At 44.2% G+C, this 27626-nt stretch overlaps 1 protein-coding gene across 3 annotated transcripts in view; it reads right to left on the minus strand.

Annotated features, from left to right (window-relative positions):
* IPO9 (importin 9) overlaps positions 1-27626 on the minus strand; it is a 46160-nt gene that overhangs the window by 7248 nt on the left and 11286 nt on the right. For all 3 annotated transcript variants that reach the window (XM_079913858.1, XM_079913856.1, XM_079913857.1), the window contains 14 exons: positions 21872-21933; positions 21566-21652; positions 20633-20834; positions 17748-17836; positions 16957-17043; positions 16330-16449; positions 16118-16218; positions 15876-15934; positions 15130-15281; positions 14360-14458; positions 13378-13484; positions 12872-13011; positions 10471-10630; positions 235-461 (listed from right to left, as the gene is read on the minus strand). In XM_079913858.1, the coding sequence (XP_079769984.1) occupies positions 235-461; positions 10471-10630; positions 12872-13011; positions 13378-13484; positions 14360-14458; positions 15130-15281; positions 15876-15934; positions 16118-16218; positions 16330-16449; positions 16957-17043; positions 17748-17836; positions 20633-20834; positions 21566-21652; positions 21872-21933 (1692 nt within the window). The remainder of the gene's footprint in view (positions 1-234; positions 462-10470; positions 10631-12871; positions 13012-13377; positions 13485-14359; positions 14459-15129; positions 15282-15875; positions 15935-16117; positions 16219-16329; positions 16450-16956; positions 17044-17747; positions 17837-20632; positions 20835-21565; positions 21653-21871; positions 21934-27626) is intronic.

A 27626-nucleotide genomic window follows, 5' to 3' on the forward strand; every position in this document is an offset into this window, starting at 1 on the left:
CAGATTATACGTCTTGCCGGTTAGCTTTCTTCGTTATCTTTCTTCCCAGTTCTTACTAGACGGCAAGAGTTACAGGCATACGTTCTCCGCTGTTTAGTGCTGCTTGATCTATAGCACGACCCTACTCTCGCTAATTCCAAGTCACATTCTTTGCTTCTAATGCTAAGACCATTAGACCCAGGGAAGCGCTCACGCGATCCCCGCCCACTCGCCCCCCACCCGCCTCGCGCATACCGTTACTGTACTTTAGGAAGATGGCGATGGTGAAGGGGCAGATTTTGCTCTCCATGCTCGCTGTGAACTCTGGGTCTACCGTACAAACGATGCACAGGGTCTCCATCACCAGGTTGAGGACCTCTGAGCTGAACTGAGCCGCCAGGTGAATTAAGCCATCCAGGATGCTGGGGAGGAAGGGCTGAAGCACGTGGGTGCTCTCTGAGACTTTCAGCTGGTCACAATAACTGGAGAGCAAGAAATAAGCAAGAGCTACTCACCAGCGGGTCCCTCAATTCCTGGTTTTTCCAAGCAGCATTATGTGTTACAGCATTTTCATGTGAAGCTTTATGAAGCTACTTCGAGAGCTCATTAAGTTTTTATATCTTTCTGTGGCTTTTTTTTTAGAACTAGTACCACCATCATTTCTACGTTTTCTAATTTATTTCTGCTTTGGTCTTTGTTATTTCCTTTAAAATTTCTTTCATCCTTCTATTTCGTTTTGAAGCAAATCCCAGTCATGGTTACATCCAAATTATTAAGATATTAAGTCAAATGACTTATGATTCCTCAGACCATTGTTTTAGTCACATTCCTAAGATATATATATAATTTTCCAAATAGTGTTTTTAAATCTTTTCCAATACAACTGTTATTTAGTAGGAGACTATTTTTTAACTTCCATGTTACAAAGATTTTATACTTTTTGGAGGGTTTTTTTTTGCATCCTAAGATGAGATCAATGTATATAAACATTTTACACATACTCAAAAAACTGGTGTACTATTTGCAGGGCTTAAAAGTTTGTTTTCAAAACAGAAACAGACTCACTGACTTAAGAGTACGAACTTATGGTTACGGGCGTGGGTGGGAGGGATAGACTGGGAGTTTGGGATTGACATGTACACGTGGCTATATTTAAAATAGATAACCAACAACGACCTACTGTATAGCACAGGGAACTCTACTCAATACTCTTTTAATAACCAAGATGGGAAAAGAATTTGAAAAAGAATAGATACATGTATATGTATAACTGAATCCCTTTGCTGTACACCTGAAACCAACACAACATTGTTAATCAACTAAACTCCAATATAAAATTAAAATTTAAAGATTTAAAAAAAGGAAGTTATATTTCTTAAAAAAAGTTTGTTTTCTATACACAGTTCTACCTTATTCGCCTCTTATTCAATCAATAAATATTTACTGGGTGCTGCTTACCATGTCCAATGGGATACAATTATTAAAAATATATCATCTAAGTCTTTACTTTTGTTATTTTCAGAACGGTAATAAAAGTCAATAAAGGGCTTCCCTGGTGGCGCAGTGGTTGGGAGTCTGCCTGCCGATGCAGGGGACACGGGTTTGTGCCCCGGTCCGGGAAGATTCCACATGCCGCAGAGCGGCTGGGCCCGTGGGCCATGGGCGCTGGGCCTGCGCGTCCGGAGCCTGTGTTCCGCAACGGGAGGGGCCCCAGCAGTGAGATGCCCGCGTACCGCAAAAAAAAAAAAAAAAAAAAAAAGTCAACAAAAACATTGTTTCTCTATGTTAAAAGAACCTACTGCAGAAACAAGGCCCCCAGACCCCAGGTTCTCAATAAATGGTTTTTCTTAACTTAATTTTTAAGTGTCTTACAATCATATTATTTGTATCAGCTGCTGGGTTCAAAGGTCCACAGTGACTAGTAAACCTGCGGGCTTAGATCTCACATTTGTTCAGATTCTTTGTTTTTTGGTCCATAACATCCTTTTTTTTAAAGCCACACGTCACGGCTTGCGGGATCTTAGCTCCCCAACCAGGGATCGAACCGGGGCCCTTGGCAGTGAAAGCGCCAAGTCCTAACCGCTGGATCGTCAGGGAGCTCCTCATCTATAACATCTCTATGTTCAATGCCACCGTGCTCTAATCTAACTCCTCCTTAAGAGCTGGCTCAGCATCTGGCCGTGGGCAGCTCTTGGCTCGTCAGACTAGGTTCTGCATCCATCTCCACTGGGACTGAGTTGTGCCCTACCTCTTCCCGCTGCTTCTCATTCTAAGGGTTTACAGAGTCTGGGAGACCACAGAGTGCATCATCTGGCCACATCATATGGGATCTTCTATGCCATGCTAAGGAGGTTATTAGACTTTATCCTGGAAGCCAGTGTATATCACAGTTTTTTTTTAACAAATTACTCCTAACACCTAATCTCTTCCTTGCCCTACCCCACAGTCTTCAGGGAAAACCGACATCCCAGGAAAATGCTCTATATTTATCCTGTGGCGTCACGGACCGTCCAGTATACTCTGACTTTCTTCTGGGTACCTGTATCCCAGAGTTCGAAGAGCACAACCAGAGCCATGAGTTTTAATTTTCAGGCACAAGAAGCTGAGCACACGAGCCAGGGCAGCCACAGTGGAGAGGGAGGAAGGGAGGAGAGGCGAAGGCACCAACCCTGGCAGAGAGCTGGCATCTCTGGGAGTACAGACCTCTATCTTTAGGTATAAGATCTAAAGGTACATGATCTGTACTTTTACTATAACAGGGACTACAGGTAGGGTAGGCCTGGAGGTGGTAAACAGTAAGCTCAGTAGTGGATGTGTTAGTTTTCAGGTGCTTGTAAGATACCCATCCTGGCACAGCCAGTAAGCACATACATTAATTTGGAGCTCTGGAGAAAGGCTGGCATAAATATGACTAGAGAAATGAGACACAAGTGGAAGTATCTGTCAATCAATATCTTGTTTCAGAAATGGTTTAAGGCAGTTTGCAATAATACATACACTACGATACGAATGAATATATTAAAACTGGGGTAAAAGAAAGAAAAGCGAAGGTGGTACGATGACCAGGAAAGGGCTGCTGGTGACATGAGAATGAGCACTTCAATGACATGATGAGAATATAAGCCAGACTGAAACTGGCTGGAAAACAAGAGGGAAAGGGCCAAACGGAGAATCCTGGCTGTGAAAGAAAGCACAGCTAGCAGCCCTTCACAGGAAGCTCTTAACCTGGGGTCCACTCTTCCACACATGATGTAAAATTTTATAATCAGGTATGAGTGTCCATTTCTTTGCTGTGCACGTTCATGGCTTTTGTCACTTTTCCAGAGACAGCTGTTACACCTTTCCAGAAAACCAATGCCCATGTAGTCAGAGAATTGAAAACTACTAAAAAAAAGAGAGTTCTCTTCACATATTTTTTCTGATTATAAGAGTAATATAAAATTTAAACAATCTTGAAATGTCTTTAAATTTAAATTCTTCTCAGCTTTACTGCGGCGTGACCGACCTATAAAATGGTTAGCTATGTCCACTGCGGTGACTGGACGTACATGCACAGCGTGAAAGATTTCCTACGTCCAGGTCATTGACACGGTCCATCATCTCAGATTTACCTTCTCCTGGGTGAGAACACTAATTTCTACGTCCTGTTACACGATGCAGTCACCATATGTCACGTTAGATCCTCAGCCCTTGGTCATCGGACCGACGACAGCGTGTACCCTTTCATCAATCTCTCCATGTTCCCCACCCTCAGCAACCACCTTCCTGCTCTCCTTTACAATGAGCTGGGCTTTTTAAAAGATTCCACATATAAGTGATACCATGCAGTATCTGTCTTCCTCTGTGAGGCTTATTTCACTCAGCACCGTGCCCTCAAGGTCCATCCACGCTGCTGCAAACGGCAGGCGTTCCCTCCTTCTCGCAGCTGAGTTATATTATGGTCCACCTAATACTCACACATCTCCTCCATCCACTCAACCACCAATGCACACTCAGGTTGTTTCCATGTCTCGGCCACTGTGAATAATATTACAATAAACACAGGAGTGCAGACACCTCTTCGAGATCCTGTTTCTATTTCCTTTGGATATATACCCAGAAATGGGACTGCTGGATCAAATGGCAGTTCTATTTTTAAATTTTTTTAGGACCCTCCATACTGTTTTCCACAGTGGCTGCACCAATTTACATTCCCACCAGCAGTGCACAAGGGCTCCCTTTTCTCCACACCCTCAGCAACCTTGTTATTTCTTGTCTTTTTGATGATAGCCATTCTAACAAGTTTGAGGTGGTGGCTCGTTGTGTTGTGTTTTTTTTTTTTTTGCGGTACGCGGGCCTCTCACTGTTGTGGCCTCTCCCGTTGCGGAGCACAGGCTCTGGACGCGCAGGCTCAGCGGCCATGGCTCACGGGCCCAGCCGCTCCGCGGTGTGTGGGATCCTCCCGGACCGGGGCACGAACCTGTGTCCCCTGCATCGGCAGGCGGACTCTCAACCACTTCGCCACCAGGGAAGCCCTCATTGTGGTTTTGATGCGCATTTTCCTGATAACTAGTGATGTTGAGCGCTCTTTCATGTACCTGTTGGCTATCTGTATGTCTTCTTTAGAAAAAGTGTCTATTCAAGTCCTCTGCCATTTTTAAAAATCAGATTATCTGCTATTGAGTTGTATGAGTTTTTCATATATTTTGCATATTAACTGTTTATCAGATAAATGGTTTGCAAATATTTTCTCCCATTCAGTAGGTTGCCTTTTCATTTGGCTGATGGTTTCCTTTGCTGTGCTTTTTTAGTTTGACGTAGTCCCACTTGTTTACTTTGGCTTTTGTTGCCAAATACAAAAAAATCATTGCCAAGACAAATGTCAAGAAGTTTAACTTTTATGTTTTCCTCCAGGAGTCTTATGGTTTCAGGTCTTAGGTTCAAGTCTTTAATTGATTTTGAGTTGACCTAAGTATATGGTGTAAGATAACGGTCCAGTTTTCCGAACATCATTTATTGAAGAGACTGTCCTTCCCCCACTGTATGTTCTTGGCTCCTCTGTCATAAAATAATTGACCATATAAGTGTGGGTTTATAGCTGGGCTCTCTGTTCTGCTCCACCGATCTCTGTGTCTGTTTTTATGCCAATACCACACTGTTTTTTGATTACTGTAGCTTTGTAATATAGTTTAAAATCAGGAAGTGTGATGCCTCCAGCTTTGTTTTTCTTTCTCAAGATTGTTTTGGCTATTCAGGGTCTCTTGTGATTCCGCACAAATGTTAGAATTGTTTGTTCTTCTATGAAAAATGCCACTGGAATTTTGATGGGGTTGCACTGAATCCTGTACATTGCTTTGGGTAGTTTGGACATTTGAAAAATATTCATTATTCCAATCCATGAATATGAAACATCTTTCTATTTGTGTCTTCTTCAATCTTTCATCAATGTCTTACAGTTTTCTGTGTATAGATCTTTCACCATCTTGGTTAAACTTATGCTTACGCATTTTATTGTTTTTGATGCAGTTTTACAGGAGATTGTTTTTTAAATTTCTCTTTGTGATAGTTCACTATTTCTTCTTTTCTTTTCTAATTGCTCTGGCTGGGACTTCCAGTACTGTGTTGAATAGGAGTGGTGAGAGTGGGTACCCTTACCTTGTTCTTCATCTTAGAGAAAAAGCTTTCAGCCTTTCACTGTTGAATATGATGTTAGCTGGGGGGGTTGTCATATATGGCCTTTATTGTGTTGGGATGTGTTCCTTCTATACACTTTTTTGAAAGTTTTTGTCATGAATGAGTACTGAATTTTGTCAAATGCTTTTTCTACATCTATTAAGATATTCATGTGATTTTTAATTTTCCATTCTATTAATTGGTGTATGACATTTGTCGATTTATGGTATGTTGAACCATCCTTGCACCCCAGGGATAGATCCCACTTGATCATGGTTTGTGATCCTTTTACTGCATTGAATTCAGTTTGCTAGTACTGTGTTGAGAATCTCTGCGTCTATATTCATCAGGCATACTGGCCTGTAGTTTTCTTTTCCTGTAGTGTCCTTGTATGGCTTTGTTATCAGGAAATGCTGGCCTAGTAAAATGAGTTTGGAAATGTTCCCTCCTCTTCAATTTTTTGGAAAGAGTTTGAGAAGGAATGGTATTAATTCTTCTTTAAATGTCTGTAGAACTTACCAGTGAAACCATCTGGTCCTGGGCTTTTGTCTTATGGGAGGTTTTTGATTACTGACTCACTCTCCTTGTTAGTTATTGGTCTGTTCAGATTTTCAATTTCTTTATGATTCAGTTTTGTTAGGCTGTATGTTTCTAGGAATTTATGCATTTCTTTTAGGTTATCCAATTTGTTGGCACACACCTGTTCACAGTCGTCTCTTATGAACCTTTGTCTTTCTGTGTTATCAGTTGTAAAGTTTCCCCTTTCATTTCTGATTCTGTACTTGAGTCTTCTCTCTCTTCTTTTTAGTCTAGCTAAAGTCTGTCAATTTTGTTTATCTTTTCAAAAAACCAGCTCTTAGTCTCACTAAATTTTTCTAATATTTTTCTGCTCTTTATTTTATTTATTGCTGCTCTCATCTTCCTACTGCTACCTTTGGGCTTAGTTTGTTCTCTAATTCCTGAGGTATAAAGTTAGGTTGTTTGAGATCTTTCTTTTTTCTTAATGTAGGTGTTTTTATCTATAAACTTCCTTCTTAAAACTCCTTTTGCTGCATCCCATAAGTTTTGGTATTTGTATTTCCCATGTTCGTGTGTTTTAAAATATCTTTATTATTTTTTAAAATTAATTTATTATTTATTTATTTATTTTTGGCTGTGTTGGGTCTTCATTGCTGTGCGTGGTCTTTCTCTAGTTGCGGTGAGTGGGGGCTACTCTTCACTGCAGTGTGTGGGCTTCTCATTGTGGTGGCTTCTCTTGTTGTGGAGCACGGGCTCTAGGCGCACAGGCTTCAGTAGTTGTGGCACGCGGGCTCTAGAGCACAGGTTCAGTAGTTGTGGCTCACAGGCTTAGGTGCTCTGCAGCTTGTGGGATCTTCCCAGACCAGGGCTCGAACCCGTGTCCCCTGCATTGGCAGGCAGATTCTTAACTGCTGCGCCCCCAGGGAAGTCCCTCAGAATATTCTTAGATCTCTCTTTGAGTTCTTTGATCCACAGGTTGTTTAGAAGTGTGTTGTTTAATTTCCATATATTTGTGATTTTTCCAGTTTTCCTACTGTAATTGATTTCCAGTTTCATCTCAACGTGATCAGAAAAGATACTTGGTATTATTTTAATCTTAAATTCATTAAAACCTGCTTCATGACTTATCCTGGAGAATGCTCCATGCATGCTTGGGAAGGACGTATGTTCTGCTGCTGTTGGATGGAATGTTCTGTATGCTGTTGGGTCCATTTGGTTGAAAGTATAGTTTAAGTCCAACGTTTCCCTATTGATTTTCTGTTTGGATGAGCATATTCATTGTTGAGGGTGGGGTATAAATCTCCTGCTATTATTGTACTGTTGTCTATTTCTCCTCTCAGATATTGATATTTGCTTAATATATTTACATGCTCTGATGGCAGGTGCACATATATTTATAATTGTTGTATCTTCCTGATGAATTAACCCCCTTATCATATAATGACCTTTGTTTCTTGTTACAGCTTTTGAATTAAAGTCTACTTTGATAAAAGTATAGATACCCTCACTCTCTTTTGGTCTCTACTTACACGGAATATCTTTTTCCATCCCTTTACTTTGAGCCTATGTGTGTACTAAAACCTATAGTCTCTTTTAGGCAGCATATAGTTGGGTCTTCTTTTTCAATCCACTCAGCTACTTTGACTTTTAATTGGAGAATTTAATCCATTTAAAGTAAGTTTTGATAAGTAAGCCCATTTTATTAACTGTTTTCTGGCTCTTTTGTAGTCCCCTGTTCCCCGACCTTTCTCTCTGGATGTCTTCCTTTGTGAATGGTGATCTTCCGTGGTGGAATGCTTTGCCTCCTTTCTCTTTCTCTTTCGTGCGTCTATCATAGATTTTTGCTTTGTGGTTACCATAAGACATTTTATAGATATGATAGTCTATTTCACACTGACAACTTAACTTTGACTGCATACAAAAATTCTACCCCTTTATTCCCTTCCTTTAATGTTTCTGATGTCACGATTTAACTCCTTTTATACTGTGTATTCGTAATGATAATCATAAAGTATTTACCTAGTTATTTTTAACACTTTCATCCTTTAACCTTTATACTAGAGTTAGGTGGTTAACACACCACCATATTACAGTATCAGAGTATTCTGAATCGATTATATACTTACCTGTACCAGTGTGTTATATATTTTCACATTATTAATTAGCATCCTCTCATTTCAGCTTGAAGAACTCCTCTTGGCATTTCTTGTAAGGCAGGTCTAGTGGTGAAGAACCCCTTCAGCTTTGTTGTCTGGGAAAGTCTTCACCTTGTCTTCAGTTCTGAAGGACAACTTTCCTAGCTAAAGCACTCTTGGTTGGCAGTTTTTTCTTTTAGCACCTAGAATATATCATCCCACTGTCTCCTGGCCTGCAAAGTTTCTGCTGAGAAATCTGTTGCTAGCCTTATGGGAGTTCCCTTGTATGAGAGAAGAGTTTTTTCCTCTTGCTGCTTTGAAAATTCCCTCTGTCTTTGATTTTAGATAGTTTTTGCTACATTTTGTCTTGGAGAAGATCACCCTGGATTGAAATTTTGGGGTGATAGATTAGCTTTGTAAGTAGGAGGTACAAATCTCTCCTCAGATTTGGAAAGTTCTCAGACATTATTTCTTTAAAAAGCTTTTTGCCCCTTCTCCCTCTCTTCTCCTGGGACTCTAATAATTTGTAGACTGCTTCTCCTAAAGATATCCCATAGTTCACATTTTCTTCCTTCTTTTTCATTCTTTATTCTCTATCCTCCTCTGACTGGATAATTTTGAAGGTTCCGCCTTCTATTTCCAGGCTTTTCCTTCTGCCTGATCCATTCCGCTACTGATGCTCTCTACTGCATTTTCCATTTCATTCTCTGTATCCTTCAGCTCCAGAATTTGTTTGGTTCTTTTTTATGATTTCTCTCTTTGTTGAACTTCTCGTTTTGTCTGTGAGTTGTTTTTCTGATTTCATGGAATTATCTTTCTGTGTTTTCTTGTAGCTCACTGAGCTCCTTAAAATGGCTGTTTTGAAATTCTTTATCAGATAAATCACAGATCTCCAGGCCTTTGGGGTTGGTTACTGGAACATTATTGTGTTTCTTTTGTGATATCATGCTTCCTTGGTTTTTCATGTTCCTTTATGTCTTGCACTGCTGCCTGCACATCTGAAGTAGCAGTCACCTCCTCCAGGCTTTACTGACTGACCTCTTCCAGGTGTCCCATCCTGGATTGTTTTTTGCTCCAGTGGTGTGCCAGAACTTCTCCACTGGGCTTGGACTTCGACAAAGACTCTCTCATCTGTGGGTAACTGTCTCAGTCAGTGTTCTCCAGGAGGCCCTGGACCACGTCAAGATCCACAGCTGGGACCGAGGTCTGTGTTTCTATTATCTGACATACAGGTGGGTGAGATTCCCCCTGGGTCCCTTGGTGTACAGTGCCGATGACAGAACCAAAGCCAAATGGGGCTGTACCCGGGACTATGGTCGGCAAGTCAGTGGCTGGGATGTGCGCTTCTCTTCTCAAAACAGCTCTCCTTGTCCTTAGATGGCACTGAGTTTGACAATCTCCTCGCTTGGACAGATGCCAAATTGTTGTTGTGGAAGGGATAAGAGCGAGGGACATCTTATTCAGACATCTTGCCGGCACGCCCCCCCGCTCCCCCCAGCAATGCTTTCTAAAGACATATAGTAATGCCAGCACCTCAATCTCTGCTTCAAAAGGTAAGGAGGTAGCACAGGCAGGTGGAAGGTGAACTCTGCGTTTTTAGGGTTTCAAGCAATTCTTAGGATTCAACTGAGACTCTGTAAGTTTGGACTTGAAAATACTCCTGAAAACATCAATACTCCCTGTGGTCTGAGAAGGAATATAAATAAAGGACTAATAGAGCCACTGGTACACTAGCTGTGAGAAAGAGAGGTAAAATTGGGAAAAGATAAGCAGTGTTTCCAGGCTACATTATCCCAAATTTGGTTTCCAATACAGAGGCAATCAATCAACCAAATGACGCTAAGCCTGCTTCTATGGCCCGCTGCTGTGCGACCGTAGGCAAGTTAGTTATCTCTCGGCGCCTCAGGTTCTGCTTCTCTGTAAGACAGGGAGTTGCTCTAGATGATTCCAGAGCTGGAGTGAATTGAAAAGGAACAAGGAGTAAAAGGGAACAGGATGTATCCGGGACTCACAGAAGCCATGTTTCTGGTATGGTTTCTTTCCCTGTCCTTCCAACATCCATTCTGCAGGAGATCTTCAGAAATTTCCAAGCAACATAATCCACTGGACAACTGCTGTTTGGGACTTCTACCCTGAGCAACTTTCTCTTAAAACAGTTTCCGTTGTCCTAAGGTGGCGTACTCACCCCCAGATGGCTCTCACTGCAGAAATTCGAACTGATGGGGGTTGTGTCTCATGAAGACCACTAACTGTTGCCTGAAGAAACTGCTGGATCAATTCAGGGGACATAGCAACAGTGAACCGACTGGCAGCCCAAAGGGCCCGGCCCAAGAGGAAAGGAGACACTGGGAGGAAGAGAGAGCAGTTAGAGGCTGAACAATACAAGTTTCTGCTACTGCCCACCCTCCTCCCCACCACTATTCCTCAGTTTGTTGCAGTAACTGGATACCACCTAACATACATAACGTAATGGAGAGAAAAAGCATGATCTTGAAAGATAAAAGCAAATGTATGACCTATGGCACAGAATCATTTCCCTAGTTTCACTTTTCACTATTTGCAAAGTACATTTTGAATATTCCTAGACTACAAAGCCCCCCACCCTTGTTCCCACCACAGCTCTCACCACCCCTTACCACACTACTAGTCAGTCCTCTAGATGTCTTCTCCACTGCCAGTTTTTTCCTACTCTTGGACCACTATTGGAATACTGTAAATTATAGCTCTGTCATGCTTTTATTTAAAATGTCAGCAAATTCCATAGTCTACCAAATAAAGCCCATCTAAATTCGCATGGCATTCAAGGTCCCCTCAGATCAGTGACTCTAGCATTACCGCTCATTTCCCTTTGTGCCTTCCAAACTCAGGCACACACCCCTCCCTAGGAAGTCAACATCCTCCTTTGCCATTTCTGTGCTTTGTTTATAAGCCAACACACTCACCTCTCCTTGCATTATCTAACCGATCTCTTGGGCTGAAGTAATCCTAACTATCTCTGCCACTTTAAGTCCATGTCTTTAGCTTTCTAACATGACACAAATATATGTTTTGATATTCTAGGCACTGGTGTAAGGATTACTACCCCTTGCCTATTATAAGATGCTTGAGGACAGAGACTATACTTATTCAGCTGTTATAGGGCTTAACTTAGTTACCTGTACAATAAGCATTTAGTTGATGGAACCTATTCAACAGAACCTAGCAAACGGTGCCAAATAATTACATACTAATTCATGTAATGGAGAGCACCATCCAAGAACACCTGCAAGTCCCCAAAGTTAAAACTGTTTTCATAGCAATACCAAGACATTGTCTTTTTTCATTCTCATTCCTTCTCGAGTATACGGTGGAATTTTCCAGAGGTTACTGATGTGTGACACCATGGCTCTGACAGCTAATGGAACGTATGTTTGCATTTCTTATATTTTGAAAGCTTCTCAGTTTTAATTTCTAATATGTTAAATACTGCTACATGTGACTCACAAAAAAATCTCCTTGGGATCACTGATAATTTTTTAAAGTGTAAAGGGGTCCTGAGACCAAAAAGTTTGAGAATGGCTTGTACAGAAAAGCTTTGCTAGGACAAGTTCTACAAAAAATGTGCTGGTGAGTTTGAGAAATTCCAACACTGTCATTCAACACGTGATTACACTATGTCCATTAGGTGCCAGGCACTGTGGGGCAAAAGGATATATTAGACATGGCTTGTACTCAAATATCTTACTTTCTCGTAGGAGAAAGAAAACATATTTGTCAACCACAACATAACGCAGCACGTGGTCAATGCACAATCAATAGGAACATGCCCAGTGGGTCCGGAGCTCTGGATGCTCAACCATCTTAATTCTGTGACTCAGGCCTGAGATGCCCCATGACAGCTGGTCTAAGGAGAGGTGGAGAACATTTTCCAATGGCTTAAGCTACCCAGAGGGCATCCTACAGAGAGGAAGCAGTGAGTGCACTGACACGGCCTCGACGACGCAGGGGTCCCACGACTTAAGTACTCAAGGAGGAAGCAGAGACAGCACTGGGGGCTCTGAGGGTGAGAACAAGGCACGGAGATCATCACACAGAGACAACGCCACCTCTCAGCCGCTGCCCTGTGCTGCTGAGAAGTCAGGCTCACGCAGTCGAGGCTACTTTTTAAGGCTAGTAGTGAACGTGGACATGGGAACGGACATTTAATCATGTAGACAGAAGAGGTTGAGAAAACTGACAAGAAGCACACAGGAAGGATGAACCACACACAGGCTGCCTGAGGGCGTGGGGACTTTGCAATGACAGAGCTTGCAGCAGAGTTCTCAAGGCAGAGCAGCCAAATCTGCACTCTATTCAGACGCCAGAAAACACCCGGGACTTGAGCGCTGACTGGGAGAACAGTGTGAGAGAACAGCATGAAGAGCTATGAACGAGGCAATCCTAGTCTCTCAGTGGGTGAAGCTTGAGTCAAGGTCTCTGGGCAGTTCAGAGGTTCAGACGAGCTCAAGCTTTAGGGTGGAAGAAGAATGGTCACCCCGAGGTTTACCTGCCCAAGTGAACAACAGAACTGAGCTGATGGTGGGCCTGAGGATGGTGCTGAAACCTACCTGAGAGGTTGAGGTCCGCGAGGACGACGTTGGTCAGGAAGCCATGCATGTCGAAGGGGATCCTGCCACTCTTCACGCTGTCGGTGACGATGGACTTCACCGAGCCAAGGGCCAACATGCACGCCTCATGGATCTTCCACCTGCCAAAGGGACACCACAGCCTGGTCACACACACCCACGGTCAAAGCGACAGACGCTTGAGGGAAGCCAATTCAGGAAAGGGCGTTTCAGCACAGCCTGACCCCAAAGTGCATTGAGCTGCTCTTCCGATCTAAACCTATAACTGAAAACGGTGTAATTTAATAATAACAAGTTTTTCTAATTAAAAACAAAGCAAAAGTCCTTCCTTTCAAACCTACTTAAAATGGGGTAAAAGCATCTTAGCCAACTGTTTTAAGGATGGGAAGAACTGCTTTAAAACAGATAACGCAAAGCAAGGACACGCCTGCCTCCGACCTGATGCCCAGAGCACGTCCCTCAGTGGGACACCCGCCGCCCACTCTCACCAATGTCCGGTGCCGCCATTCTTGGTGTGCTCAGCTTCCTGTAAATGCCGAGTCGCTGCGGCGGCCAGGGCTGCTGCGCTCTCATTCTGGAAATCAGTGGCCACAGCCTGGTGGGAGGAGAGGCGCTAACAAATGTTTCTGTGCAAATTAAACTGCAAGCTTCATTGCACACTGAATGGTTCCAACTCCTTCCCATACACACGGCTGAGCCCAATTAGGTACACTCAAAATACAGCCCCTAATTGTGTTAAGGTCTCTACGGTAAAGCAGTACCCATATTTCCGCAGTGCCCAAGTGCTGTGAAGCTCACAAAATGGACAGCTCCCTCTGGCTACATTCAGCAGAGCCTAAGTGGTCAATGAGAGACTGAGCTTTGGATGGCAGGGGACCAGATATTTATTCTCTGGGAGCCTGACTGTGGAAATACAAGGCTAATCTACTAGCTGAAACTTGGCGTGGTCTTTCCTAGGTGCCTTAGAAACACCGCAGGATAACAAGGAGTGCTCACCAACAATGAAACAACGAGAACAGGCCTCGCACCTGACAGGCGGCAGGTGGCAGCTTCTTCACAGACCCTCAGCCTAGAGACAGTCCTGGGCTCCAGTCAGAGCCAAAGAAACATGAGCAGCCACCTGGGTGTCCAAGCTCTCGGCAAGTTTTTCTAATTTGCCAACGTCTAGTTTGTGCTACAGCTTCTTGCTGAAGAGTGAATGAAACCGAGAAGCTCCTGATTCAAGCATCCTTACTCATTAGAACACTATCCTCTGCACAATTCTTACACCTAATATCCACACGTAAATCAGAACCGGGAGCAGTGACTTTGGAACTCCGGACTCTCAGACGTCACTCGAGATGCTCTTCTTATCCCCCAAAAGTCTACGACAAAGTCACCCAACAACACTGCTCAGCTTGGGTTAGAGATCTGGAAAGAAGAGGAACGGCTCAGGATCATCGGGCTGAAGTGTCAAGGTGGCCCTCTTACCAGCAACAAGTCCTGGGCTGCGATCCTGACAGTGTAGGAGAAGGTGTCATCATCTTCATCTTCCACAAACTGCTGGGGGTTGGCTGTCCACACTTTGATCTGAAAGGACGAGGACGTCAGGCTTCCCTGAGGCTCCCGTCTGCTCCCCTTTCCATCCACACACTGGAATGGCTCAGCCTCTTGTTCTCAGCTTGAACAGAATGCTATTCTCTTTGATGCAGAGAAGCGAGCCCTTTAACAAGCTGAGCAGCAAAGGCCGCTGCAGAAGGTGGCTGACTGCTGGCCGCTCCTACTGTAGGTGGCTGTTACCCCCAGATACGTCAATTTGCTGAGTCTAGTAGGTCTGATGGGCATTTAATGGAAAATCATGTCCACCCTTGTGTTGTTCACACGAGACAGGCATTATCATATTTTTTAATGCTCTTTTCTGGTCTAATTGTTCACCAAACAGGCTAATGATCTGAACTCTATTACATCTCACTATTTATAGAGAAAGGTAGGCTTTTCTGGCTATCTGGGCCTTTGGTTGGCGGTCCTATAGATGTAAAAGTATTAGTACTCTGAAAGCCCAATTACCTAGTGCAGGAGTTGATAAAACCCCAACACCCAGGGATTCGGCAACATGATGACATCAGAGCTTTCTAGACCCTCCCATGAAGTTACTCTTCAGGTGTCTATTCTTCAAAATCACTTGGTCGCCTGACTTAGACCCCACATGCAGGCTGCACTCTCTGAATGCAAGCCGGTCACTGTCTCCCATACGTTGTTACCTGCTCCTCGGTGATCTGCATGTATAGGATGAGATAGTAAATCAACTCAGGCAAGGCCTTCTTGACAGTGCTTTTGAATTTGCTATTTTCTAGGAGAGCATGGACAAATTCAAAAATGCTAAAGACGAGATTTTCAAAGCCCAGGACTTCACCTACAGGAAACACACGAGAGAAGCTTTTAATGACAAGAAAGCAAAAGGAAAGCACAGACGCTGGAAAGGAACTACATCATCTCTGTAAGTTAATGAATAGTTAAAGCACTTGCTAATTATTATTCTCCAGGGAATGGAAGAAGGGGTTGAGGAGTCAAAGAAAGGAACTTGAGGCTATTAAGTACTCTTTGGCTTTTCAAGTAAAAGAATCAGGGAATTCCCTAGTGGTCCAGTGGTTAGGACTCAGCGCTTTCACTGCTGAGGGTGTGGGTTCAATCCCTGGTTGGGGAACTAAGATCCCAAAAGCCGTGCAGCGAGGCACCACCCCTCACCCAAAAAAAAAGAATCAGAAACACTGAACATATCTTCCACTCAGAAATTCTACAATTTCACGAGACTTACGCAAATGCCCATGAGGAACAGATCAATGATTTTCAACTTCTCATTTCCCCACATCCAATACACTTAGAGGAAACTCGGTGAGAACACTCTCTTAAGAGCATGAAGCCTCTAAGTTCCCGCCTCTGATCTGTCTTTTCCTGGCTCCCTTTCCCACTAAGTGGTGCACCTGTTGAGATGAGACACGCCACGTACCATCAGAATCCACAGGATCTTCCACTTCCTCTGTGTAGTTTACTTCTGTCCTCACATAAGTACAATGAAGAGTAAAGAAACAGAATCAGCAGTCTGCTTTGGACACACTCTACAAGGGAGTGCTGTACACTCCAGCACTAGGAGCAGACTCTTTAAGCAAGCGGAACCACATGGACGTTAGGACCCAAGGCTAGATTCCCAACCATGGGCTGGCAGGCCCGTCAGCCTTCTGGAAAGGATATAAAGCTGCGCTCTCAGTTAGGGTGTTCCAAACAATAGGCAGAATCTGCTGCATGGAGGACACCATGTGCTTTGGGAAGTTTTTCACCAGGGCTGTCACTGCCTGGGAAGTTAAAGAGAAAAACCCCAAGAGTTACAAGGGCTATGGGGGAAAAATCACTGCTTTCAGAGCACCCTTCAAACCCCCAGCACCTCCATCGCAGTAAATGTTTACCTTCAGGACTTCCATCTTAAACCCGCTGTCAGACGTGGGGCCGTCTGGTATCTGGAGGGCCTGGACGAAGGCCTCTGTGAACTGCTGCACCACAGGGAAGATCAGGACTTTGGCCGCGCCCTGGCGGCAGAAACCAAAGTCAGTACTGGACGCAGCCCGAATCAGTGGCTCAGTGCATGCACCAAACACCGAGACCCGCGCTGTCTCCAGACCCCTTCAGGCTCGGGCCTCAATCAGAAGGGCGTGGCTACAAGGTCACTGGAGGTGTCCCCAAGGTCTGCTGTGTCCTTATCCAACACTGGCAGCTCCTCACCAGGAGCTTCTTCAAAGCTATTACATAAGGCCAGCTTCTCAATCCCAGGGACTGGTATTTTTCAGCTAGGCTGGTTCCACATGGGAGAGAGATAAAAGAGCAGTGAAGTTCTGGGTGATGACTAGCGTGAAAAAGATGCAGGAGGAGGTGTTAGAAAAAATAAGGCTCAGACGAAAGGAAACTAAGCTACACGCAGATGAGGAACTTAACCAGAACATTCACTGCATCCACAACACGGCGAGTGTCCGTCCTGGCACTGCTGTGCTGAAGACCTCTAGGCAGGCCGTCTGTTACCAACCTAAAGGCTCACTCACCTTCTCCAGCTCCTCCATGTTACAGATCATATGGGCACAAGTGGTAAAAATCTCCACGGCTCGGGAACGGGTTCGAATACCATACACCTGGAAACAAGTTACAGTGTAGCCATGAGACTGGTGGGTGTGCGTTCGTGCGTGCGTGCATGCGCGTGTGTGAGACTAAACTGTGACTACTAAATCCTGACATGGGACTGGAGGTACAGAGACAGGAAATGTCAATCACTCATGTCCAGGAGACAGACTCTTCTGTAATCCAGAGAATGGAAGGCAGCACGATGTCAGAACTTATTAGAATCAGCCTTACATACAGGCCTCTGTGGGTTAATCTGACAAAAATATGAAGCTGCATACGGCCTGAAATCCCAACACGGTTAACGTATTTCTGTCAAAACACAGCCCTTGGCTGGGGCCGGAGAGGAGGAGGGAGGTTAACCAAACGCATACAGAGTAAAGGAAGGGCTTATCGGGCGCAGTGCAGGGGTAGAATCGTTTCCAAGTACTCGGCTGAGGCGAACAAGCTTGGGTGGGCTGCCCCGTGAGAGGCAAGGCAGCACCAAGGCAGCAGGGGTGAGATGTGAGGGGAGGCTGCAGCTACTGCACGCTCTCATCACAGGCTTGTCCTCGCAGTTACAAGCGAAGGCCTAAGTATCATCCCAGCTCAGTCTTTGTCAGTTCTTGTCTTCAGGTCTGGGGACCGGCAGCCAACACAGCGGGCGCCCCCTGAGCGGGGGCGGCTGGCCAGAGCCCGAGCAGCTCTGCCTGCTGGATGGCGCAGCTGAGACTCGTACCTCGGCCATGGTGAAGATCTTGTACATCTCTGGGAGAATGACAGGAGCAACCAGCGGCATCTGGGTGTCTGTGACTTCTCGAGTGAATTCTACAGAGAAGAAAGCCCCGCTTTACAAAGACATTCCGCGTGAAAACTGTTGAACTGCTTCTAGGCGGCACACAGGGAAAGACACTGGTTGGGAGACTTACCCTGGCGTACGGAAGTAGTGTCAATTATTGGTTAGAAGGGAAAGAGAACGCAGAGATAAAGGAGAATACACGAGATTAAGAAAGAAAACCTGTAACGGAACTGTGTAAGAATCCTTGTGAGGTTGCCTTAGGAAAATTCGGAATTAATCTAGTTTGTGCCCACTGTCACCATCCAGGTGCACTTGGAGGCGTCTCACCTTTGTTCCACTTTCAATACCCTGCCCAAGAAGCTGTTCTGATGCACACAGTCAAGTCTGTGCAGACTTACCTGGCTTGAGCTCCACCCTGAAGATGGGGACGATGTCTACTGACCTAGAGGTCAGGCCACTGCTCAGAGGAAGAGAAGGGGGTTTACACCCCGTGACGGTGGCGAAGAGCACCCCGGCCGCGGAATGAGACTTGAGGAAGGCGAGGCAAGTGTGGGTCCCAGCCTTCCCTTCACTTCCAAAACCTCACAAGGCACCGAGACAGCAAGCAGGGCTCTGGATTGTGTCGCTGAGCGTGGAATACAAGCCCTCGAGTCCCAGTGGCCTCTGCTGCTTAACCAACCACATTCATTACTCTCATGATCACTCTTGATAGCCTCAATTTATCAACACTTTACAAGCTGAAGTCCAAAGTAAGTTTTCTGAAGTCACTCATCAGGTCAGAAAAAGCATGGGATGCCAGCGACATCAGTCTCCAAAGCTCTTTGAGAGCGAAGAGAAAGCTGAGGCTCATGGATCACTCATTTCAAGCCCTGGCGGCTGTGTCTGCATTTCCTTCACACCATCAGCCTTAGCTGTCATTGATAAACAGCTAAGTGTAATGGGAATAAGCCTTATTACATTCGAGAGACTGGGACAGCACCTTCAACAGCCCTGACGAGAGTCAGACCCGCTCTCCTGCCGGGCTCCTGCCCCCACACCAGTGCCCTGCTCCCCGCACGCACACCTGAGCTGCAGCTGCCGGAGCGCGGCCCAGCCTCACGTGAAGGTGTGTGGCTGACAGAAAGGTCATCTCACTGAACAGTGATTTCCTTAGTCAAGCACAACAAGGGCTCTTGAGCAAGCCAACTGTATATACAAACGTACAACTATTCTTTTCTCCAGGTTTTTAAAAAAGAAGCTGAACTTTGTGTTGCAAGACTGGAAGGGAATAGGCTTCCTTTCCTTAGTAGAAAATAGGTCTGTTAATTGATATTTTGGCATCATGAGCTTGTAAGTAAAGAATCCTAGGGCTTCCCTGGTGGCGCCGTGGTTGAGAGTCCGCCTGCCGATGCAGGGGACGTGGGTTCGTGCCCCGGTCCGGGAAGATCCCACATGCCGCGGAGCGGCTGCGCCCGTGAGCCATGGCCGCTGAGCCTGCGCGTCCGGAGCCTGTGCTCCGCAACGGGAGAGGTCACAACAGTGAGAGGCCCGCGTACCGTAAAAAAAAGAATCCTAGAAAGCTCATTCCACGGAGAGGGGTAGGAGAAATCACCTGAATAATACGCCGTACAAGAGAAACAAGGGCAATAAGCCGGGCAGGGAGCATCTGAGCAAGGAGCATTTGACCTTTTCAATAAGGTCAGCTCTATGCCCTGAGCACCCGTCACATGTAATCAATAAAAATACACTGGGTGGTGCAAAAAGGCAGCTGGGGCACGGGAAGAGGGGGTTTGAAACAAAAGGAGAGGGGCGATTTGCTTTTGGACATAGAACTGGTATTATCTACTATCAATATTAGATGGACTAGTAAAATTGGGCCCAAATGCCAAGTTTAGTAAACTGATTGACACTCAGAAAAGGTTGTAACAGCGTTCCTAACTAGGTAAGAATACCTTTCAGGTAAGCTAGCAGATCACGGAGGAGGTGGTAAGACAGGGGTGGGACTTTCGCAAACTTATATAAACAGAAAGCAATGTGGTTTCTAACAGATCAGTACCCAGTGGCTAAGGTCCACATAAGGATTCCCTGAAAGCAAAGGAGAGCAGTGACCCCACATGGGGGACAGGAAGCAGGGCAGAATTTGCAAGAGACTGGGAGACTCAGGCCATACCTGGGGGTATTTAAGGATAGGTCCTATGAGGGACTGATAGGTTAGCTAAGCTTAGAAGAGCTGTTCACTAAGTCTCCTTGGACTCAAAGTTCAAGTATTTCTCTCAACTTCTCAGAACAGAAAGAAAGAAAATACACCAAAGACTACATATTTTTCTAAGCTGGCCAAACGAAGATCAGGATTGCAGAGTGGGACTGTTTTTATCTTCTTTCTTATATCTCCATAAAAATTCAACTTGACTATTCTTAACTTTGCTTTGGTTGAACCAAGTAGAAAAATAATATATAATAATGATCTAATCATGATGGCTAAAATCCACTGTGTGCTACCACAGGTCACTTTACACAGATTAGCTCACTTATACCGCCTAATGCTCCTTTGAGGTGGCCACCATCATTACCTGAATTTTACACACAAGGAAACTCAAGCTCAAGAGACGAAGTAGGCTGGGTCAAGGTTAAGCCAGACTGTGAACTGAAGTCTGTGTGCGTAACCGCCACACTTGACTCTTTCCTGAGCGGGAAGGGCTCGCAGTGGCGGAAGCACAACACCGACTTCGTCCCCTGGGAAGTGTCACCGGTTCGGGAGGACAGCCATGGACGTGACAGCTGGAGGAGCAGCAGGGAGGGTGATGCGTGGGATCCAGGGGGCAAAACCAGGGGATGGTCTCCAATACCTGTAAGCACTCGCATGGCGCCGTGGACTGCGTTTAAGTCTCCGCTCACCAGCATCCCCATGAGCAGGTTGAAGAGCTGGGGCCAGGCTTCGGGCCAGTCCCAGTGAGCGATGGCTGACACCGCATAGGCCACGCTGGAGCGCACCTTGCTTATCGACTCTCTTAAGCCATTGGGCAATAGCTCCCGGATGACAATTTTTGCCTGGAGAGGAGAAAAGCCCACCTGCCATTAGACCAGGTTGTAAGTGAGAGGCAGAGTCCTATCCAGTTCATATGCTGGAAAAGCAATGTGTACAAGACACTGCATATCTATGGAAAACTCCAATAGGCCAACTGGACAAGTAATTCATCCAGAGAGTCTAACTATGGTCTCTAAACTTATGCTGTCCATTATGGTAGCCACCAGCTACATGCAGCCATTTCAATGTAAATTAATTAAAATTAAATGAAGTTAACAATTCAGCACATCAGCTGCCCTAGCCACCTTTTAGGAGCTCAGCACCCACAGGTGACCAGCAGCTGTACTGGACAGCACAGACACAGAATGTTTCCATGACGCAGGAAGCTCCAATGGACAGCGCTGCTCCAGACCTTCTACCTCACAATTTCTTGGGGGCCCAGCACGGTTGCACAGCACTGGACTAACTAGAAACATTATTTCATGTAACCCTCAAACAACTCTTTAAAGTTGGAATTTTTGATATTTAGGAAATTGAAGCTTAGAAGTTAAAATACTTTTTGAGTATTTCATAGCTAGTAAAAGGCAAACTGGCATCTGCACCCAGGTCCGCCTGGCACTCGAGCTCTCTCATCTGTAGCATGGCTCCTGCAATGCCAGCTACCAGTCACTCCATGGCCTTCTGATAGCTCCTTGTGGTCAGAGAACGGCCCTCACCATCTCCACAGGCAGACAAGTCGAGTACCTCTCCTCACCCTTTCTGTGGTCTCAGGAGGCCTGAACCTCTCCGACTGGGCACACCAGTGAGTCTCCACGTACTGCTTCAAGATGACTGATGCCAGCTGTGAAAAGAGTAAGCCAAGTAGCACAGCAAGAAAAAGACTCTCTTCACACATACAAATCGTACACACGGCCCGATATATTCATCTGAAGTCTATCTAAATCTGGTATAAAATTCTAAGTTATTTATAAAGTGGCCTTATTCTTTCACTTTCCCATAAGAAAGTTTCACCAAGTAAAGGGAAATTACTTATAAACTGGGCCAATCAGTCTCGACTTACCTGACGGATCGCCAATGCCCCCTGAGGATCTACGGTCAGCTCTGCCAGGTGAACACCAAATTCTGGAAGGGAAAAGTCTATTGTGAGTCCAAGAGCACCCAGGAACGCCATAGTGGTTTACTGAGCTCTAACCCTGATGCCAACAGGAAAGATTTCAGAGGATTCAGTGGCTCCAAGAGTGCTGATGACTGCTCAGATTGGCTCCTCTAAGCAAGAGAAGCAGGGCAGGGCTGCTCGCGATGAACAGTCCAGCACCTCTCACTTCCTCCAACCGCTGCACAGCCGTCTCCGCCTTCCAAGGTAGCGATGCACGTAGTATCTAACCAAAAACCGCTGCTATCTAACCCCAAAGGAAAATTAAAAGGTGAGACTTCAGGAGTTGTCCAGATGTACACCACCAAAGAAGAGATGATTAGGTCTAAGAAAATCTGGCCTTCACAGGCTTAGTCCTAAAATTACAACTGTTGTAAGTGAGCAGTTTCTAACAAGCAACGTAAGTAGTAATCTCGAAATGCATATTGGGAGGCTACAAACAACTCTGACTCCCAAATTAAAATTTAGATCCTTCAATGTAATCCCTATCAAAATCCCAATGATTGGATTTTTGCAGAAACAGAAAAACCCATGCTGAAATTCATATGGAATCTCAAGGGACCCCAAATAGCCAAAACAGTCTTGAAAAAGACCAGAACTGGAGGACTCACACAAATCTATAGCCATCAATACAGTGCGGTACTGACATAAAGACGGTCGTACAGATCGATGGAATAGATCACTCAGTGCGGAAAGAACAGTCTTTTCAACAGACGGTGCTGGGACAACTGGATATCCATGTGCGAAAGGAGTAAGCTGGACCCTTACCTCACACCATAACAAAAATTAACTCAAAATGGGTCAAGGACCTAATAAGGCCTAAAACAATGAAACTCTTGGAAGAAAACATAGGACAAAAGCTTCGTGACATCATGACATTAGATTTGGCAATCATTTCTTGGATGTGACGCCAAAGGCACGGGTAACAAAAGAAAAACTAGGCTTCATGAAAATTAAAAAATGTTGTGCATCATAGGACACTATAACAGCATAAAAGCAGCTACCCACAGAACGGGAAAACTTGCAAATAGGTATGTAATAAGCCACTAACATCCAGTTATATAAAGAAATTCTACCACTCAACAACAACAAAATGCCCCAATTAAATGATGAGCATAAGACTTGAACAGACATTTCTCCAAAGATTTATGAAGGCCAATAAGCACATGAAAAGATGCTCAACATCACTAATCATTAGGGAAATGAAAAGCAAAACTGAGGTACCACCTCACATACATTAGGATGGCTACCATCAAAAAAACAGAAAACTGCCATTGGAGAGGATGTGGAGAAACTGGAACCCTTGTGCACTGTTAGTGAGAATGCAAAAGGGTACAGCCACTGTGGAGAACAGTACAGTGGTGGCTCCTTAAAAATTTTTAAATAGAATTACCATATGATCCAGCAAATTCCACTTATGGGTATATACCCGAAAGAAATGCAAGCACTGTCTTGAAGAGATATTTATTTGTGTGCCATGTTCACAGCAGCATATTTCATAATAGCTAAAATGTGGAAGCAACCCAAGCGACCATCAACAGATGAATGGATAAGCAAAATGTGGTCTATATGTACAATGGAATATTACTCAGCCTTTAAAAGGAAGGAAATTCTGCAATAGGCTAAAACAACTGCTTTAATGGATGAACCCTGAGGACAGTACACGAAGGGGAACAAGCCAGTCACAAAAAGACAAGTACGTACGTACCCACTTACATGAGGTACTTACAGTAGTGAAAATCATAAAGGCAGAGAGTAGAATGGTGACTGCCAGAGGCTGGGGGACGGGGAATTGGAAAGTTACTGCTTAACGAGTATAGAGTTTCAGTTTTACAGGAAGAAATGGGGATGGTTGGCAGTGAGGGCTGTACAACAACGTGAATGTATTTAATACCACTGAACTGTGCACTTCAAGAAGGTTAAGATGATAAACTTTATATTAAGTGTATTTTACCACAAGAAAAAAAGTTTGAATTTAGATCTAATTTATACTTGCAAAGGAGTAAATTATCAAATATATATTTGTGAAAAGAGGAAGCAGAATGTAAGGCCAAGAGCGCACCCTGACTTTCGCATCTTGCCTTCCAGGGCTGCGTGATCCAATATGGCAGCCATCAGCTACAAGTGGCTACTAAGGACCCGAAACGCGGCCTCCGAGAACTGACACGTGCTGGAAATGTAAGACATGCACCAGACTGCAAACGCAGTATGAAACAAAATACTGTGGAATATTTTAGTAAAGTTTATATCGATTACATATTGAAATAATACACTGCATACATTTGGTTAAATGATTACAGTATTAAAAATGAATTTTACCTGTTTCTTTTTTACCCTTTAGCTACTAGATGATTAAAACGTTCATGTGACTCACATTCTTCCTACCGGACAGCACTTTTTTGAGAATGGACAGCAGCTTTCAGAACTGCTTGGTCGTGGCAGGTGCACAGGTTACAACAGGCTCACCATCCGACTTGAGAGCTATGATCAGTGGGTTTAAAGCCTGGGCCCTGAGCTGCCGTGGCAATCCCTATCCAAATTCCAATGGCGCTTTCCACAGAAACAGAACAAACAATTCTAAAATCAGCATGGAACCACAAATGACCCAAACGGCCAAAGCAATCCTGAGAAAGAATAAAGTTAGAGGCATCACGCTCCCCGATTTTAAATTGTATTACAAAACGGTAGTAATCAAACCAGTGTGGTATTGGCATAGAAACAGACATACAGATCAATGGAAGAGAACAGAGAGCGTAAAAATAAACCCACACATACATGATCAATTAATTTATGACAAAGGAGCCAAAAATATACAATGGGGAAGGGAGAGACCCTTCAACAAATGGTGCTGGGAAAACTGAACAGCCACATGCAAAAGAATGAAACCGGACCACTATCTCACAACATACACAAAAATCAATTCAAAATGGATTAAAGATTGGAATGTAAAAGACCTGAAATCATAAAACTGCTTGAAGGAACCATAGGCAGTAAGTTCCTTGACATTGGTTTTGGTGATTTTTTTTTCATTTGACACCAAGATTAAAGGCAACAAAAACAAAAACAAGTGGGGCTACATCAAACTAAAAAGCTCTGCACAACAAAGGAAACCATCAACCAAATACAAAAGCAACCTACCGAATGGGAGAACATATTTGTAAATCATGTATCTATTAAGGGTTTAATATACAGAATATATGAAGAACTCATACAATTCAATAGCAAGTAAAACAACTGGATTTTAAAATGGGCAGAGGACCTGAATATACACTGTTCTAAAGACCTAGAGATGGCCAACAGACACATGAAAAAGATGCTGAACAACACTAATTATCAGGGAAATGCAAATCAAAATCACAATGAGATAAACTCACACCTGTCACAATGGCTATTATCAAAAAGATAAGCAATAACGGGACTTCCCTGCAGGGGATAAGACAGGGGGTGCAGGTTCGATCCCTGGTCAGGGAACTAGATCCCACATGCATGCCATAACTAAGAGTTCGCATGCCACAACTAAGTAGCCCTGGAGCCACAATTAAGGAGCCTGCCTGCCACAACTAACACCCAGCACAACCAAATAAGTAAATAAATTTTTTTTTTAAAAAGGATAAGCGATAACAAGTGTTGACAAGAATGTGGAGAAAAGGGAACCTTTGTGCATTGTTGGTGGAAATGCAAAATGGTGCAGCCACTATGGAAAACAGTATGGAGGTTCCCCTAAAAATTAAAAATAGAGCTACCATTTAAGGCAGCAATTCCACTTCTGGGTGTTTATCCAAAGAAAATGAAAACACTAACTCAAAAAGATATATGCACCTCATGTTCATCGCAGTACTATTTACAATAGCCAAGATGTGGAAACAACCCAAGTGTCCACCGATAGGTGAACGGATAAAGAATATGTACGTGGTATGTATGTATGTGAGTACAGATACACACACACACACACAAAATAGGATATTAGTCAACCATAAAGAAGAATGAAGTCTTGCCACTTACAACACTACGGATGGACCTTGAGGGCATTATGCTAAGTAAAGTCTGTCAGTCAGAGAAAGACAAATACCATATGGTCTTACTTACATGTGGAATTTAAAACAAACAAACAAAACAAAACAAAACAAACAAGCTCACAGACGCAGAGAACACACTGGTGGTTGCCAGAAGCTGGAGATGGGGGGGTGGGCAAAATGGGTGAAGAGAGTCAAAAGGTATAAATTTCCAGTTATAAAATAAATAAGTCATGGGGAAGTAACATGTAGCATGTCAACTACAGTTAATAATACCGTGTTGCATATCTGAAAAGTTGCTGAGACTAGATCTTAAAAGTTTTCATCACAAGAAAAAAAAAAACCAGTTGTTGTCCTATTATTTTTATTGCCCATCATGAGTACACTGTTTGGCTTTCTTATCGATGTAACTAAAGTTACTTTCCATGGTAAGTGCTAACTATCATAACTAGATTCCACTGAAATAGCCATCCAAAGGGTATTTATGCAATACAAAAGCTTAATATCAGGAAAAAGTTGTTCCAGGCAATGTTCCATGTTCAAGGCTTATCCAGGTAAGCAGGTGAAAAACTACTGAAAATAATCTATGCCTATTTCTTTTTAAATGTTTTCCTTCATATTGTTCTCTTTTGTATTTGGGTTGCTCTATTTTTTTAATGTTATTTATTTATTTATTTTTGGCTGCGTTGGGTCTTTGTTGCTGCGCGTGTGCTTTCTCTAGTTGCGGTGAGCGGGGGCTACTCTTTGTTGTGGTGCGAGGGCTTCTCATTGCAGTGGCTTCTCTTGTTGCGGAGCATGGGCTCTAGGCGCGCAGGCTTCAGTAGTTGTGGCGTGTGGACTCAGTAGTTGTGGCTCACAGGCTCCAGAGTGCAGGCTCAGTAGTTGTGGCGCACAGGCTTAGGAGCTCTGCAGCATGTGGGATCTTCCCGGACCAGGGCTCGAACCCGTGTCCCCTGCATTGGCAGGTGGATTCTTAACCACTGCGCCACCAGGGAAGCCCCTATGCCTATTTTTTAAAATTAATTAATTATTGGCTGCGTTGGGTCTTCATTGCTGCGCGCGGGCTTTCTCTAGTTGCGGTGAGGGGGCTACTCTTCACTGCAGTGCTGAGGCTTCTCATTGTGGTGGCTTCTCTTGTCGTGGAGCACGGGCTCTAAGCAGGCGGGCTTCAGTAGTTGTGGCAGGTGGGCTCAGTAGTTACGGCTCACGGGCTCTAGAGCGCAGGATCAGTAGTTGTGGTGCACGGGCTTAGTTGCTCCGTGGCACGTGGGATCTTCCCGGAACAGGGCTCAAACCCGTGTACCCTGCATTGGCAGGCAGATTCTTAACCACTGCGCCACCAGGGAAATCCCTATGCCTATTTTTTTTAATGTTTAACTTTGAAATAATTTTTAGACTTAAAGCAGTTTCCTCCAATGCGTGACAGTCCTATTCTTTCCTTGTCTTTTATGACCCGACCACTTTTGATAAGTAACGGTCAGTATTTCGTAGAACACATCTTGATGTTCATTCGACTGACGTCTCCTCATGATCAGATTGAGGTTATTCATTTTTGGCAAGAATATCAGGGAAGTGATGCTGTGTCCTTAGCGTATTATAATGTTGATAAATTTTCTTATTGGTAATGTTAACCATGACCACTTGGTAAT

This window comes from Stenella coeruleoalba (assembly GCF_951394435.1).
Source record: "Stenella coeruleoalba genome assembly, chromosome: 1".
NCBI classification, from domain to species: domain Eukaryota; kingdom Metazoa; phylum Chordata; class Mammalia; order Artiodactyla; family Delphinidae; genus Stenella; species Stenella coeruleoalba.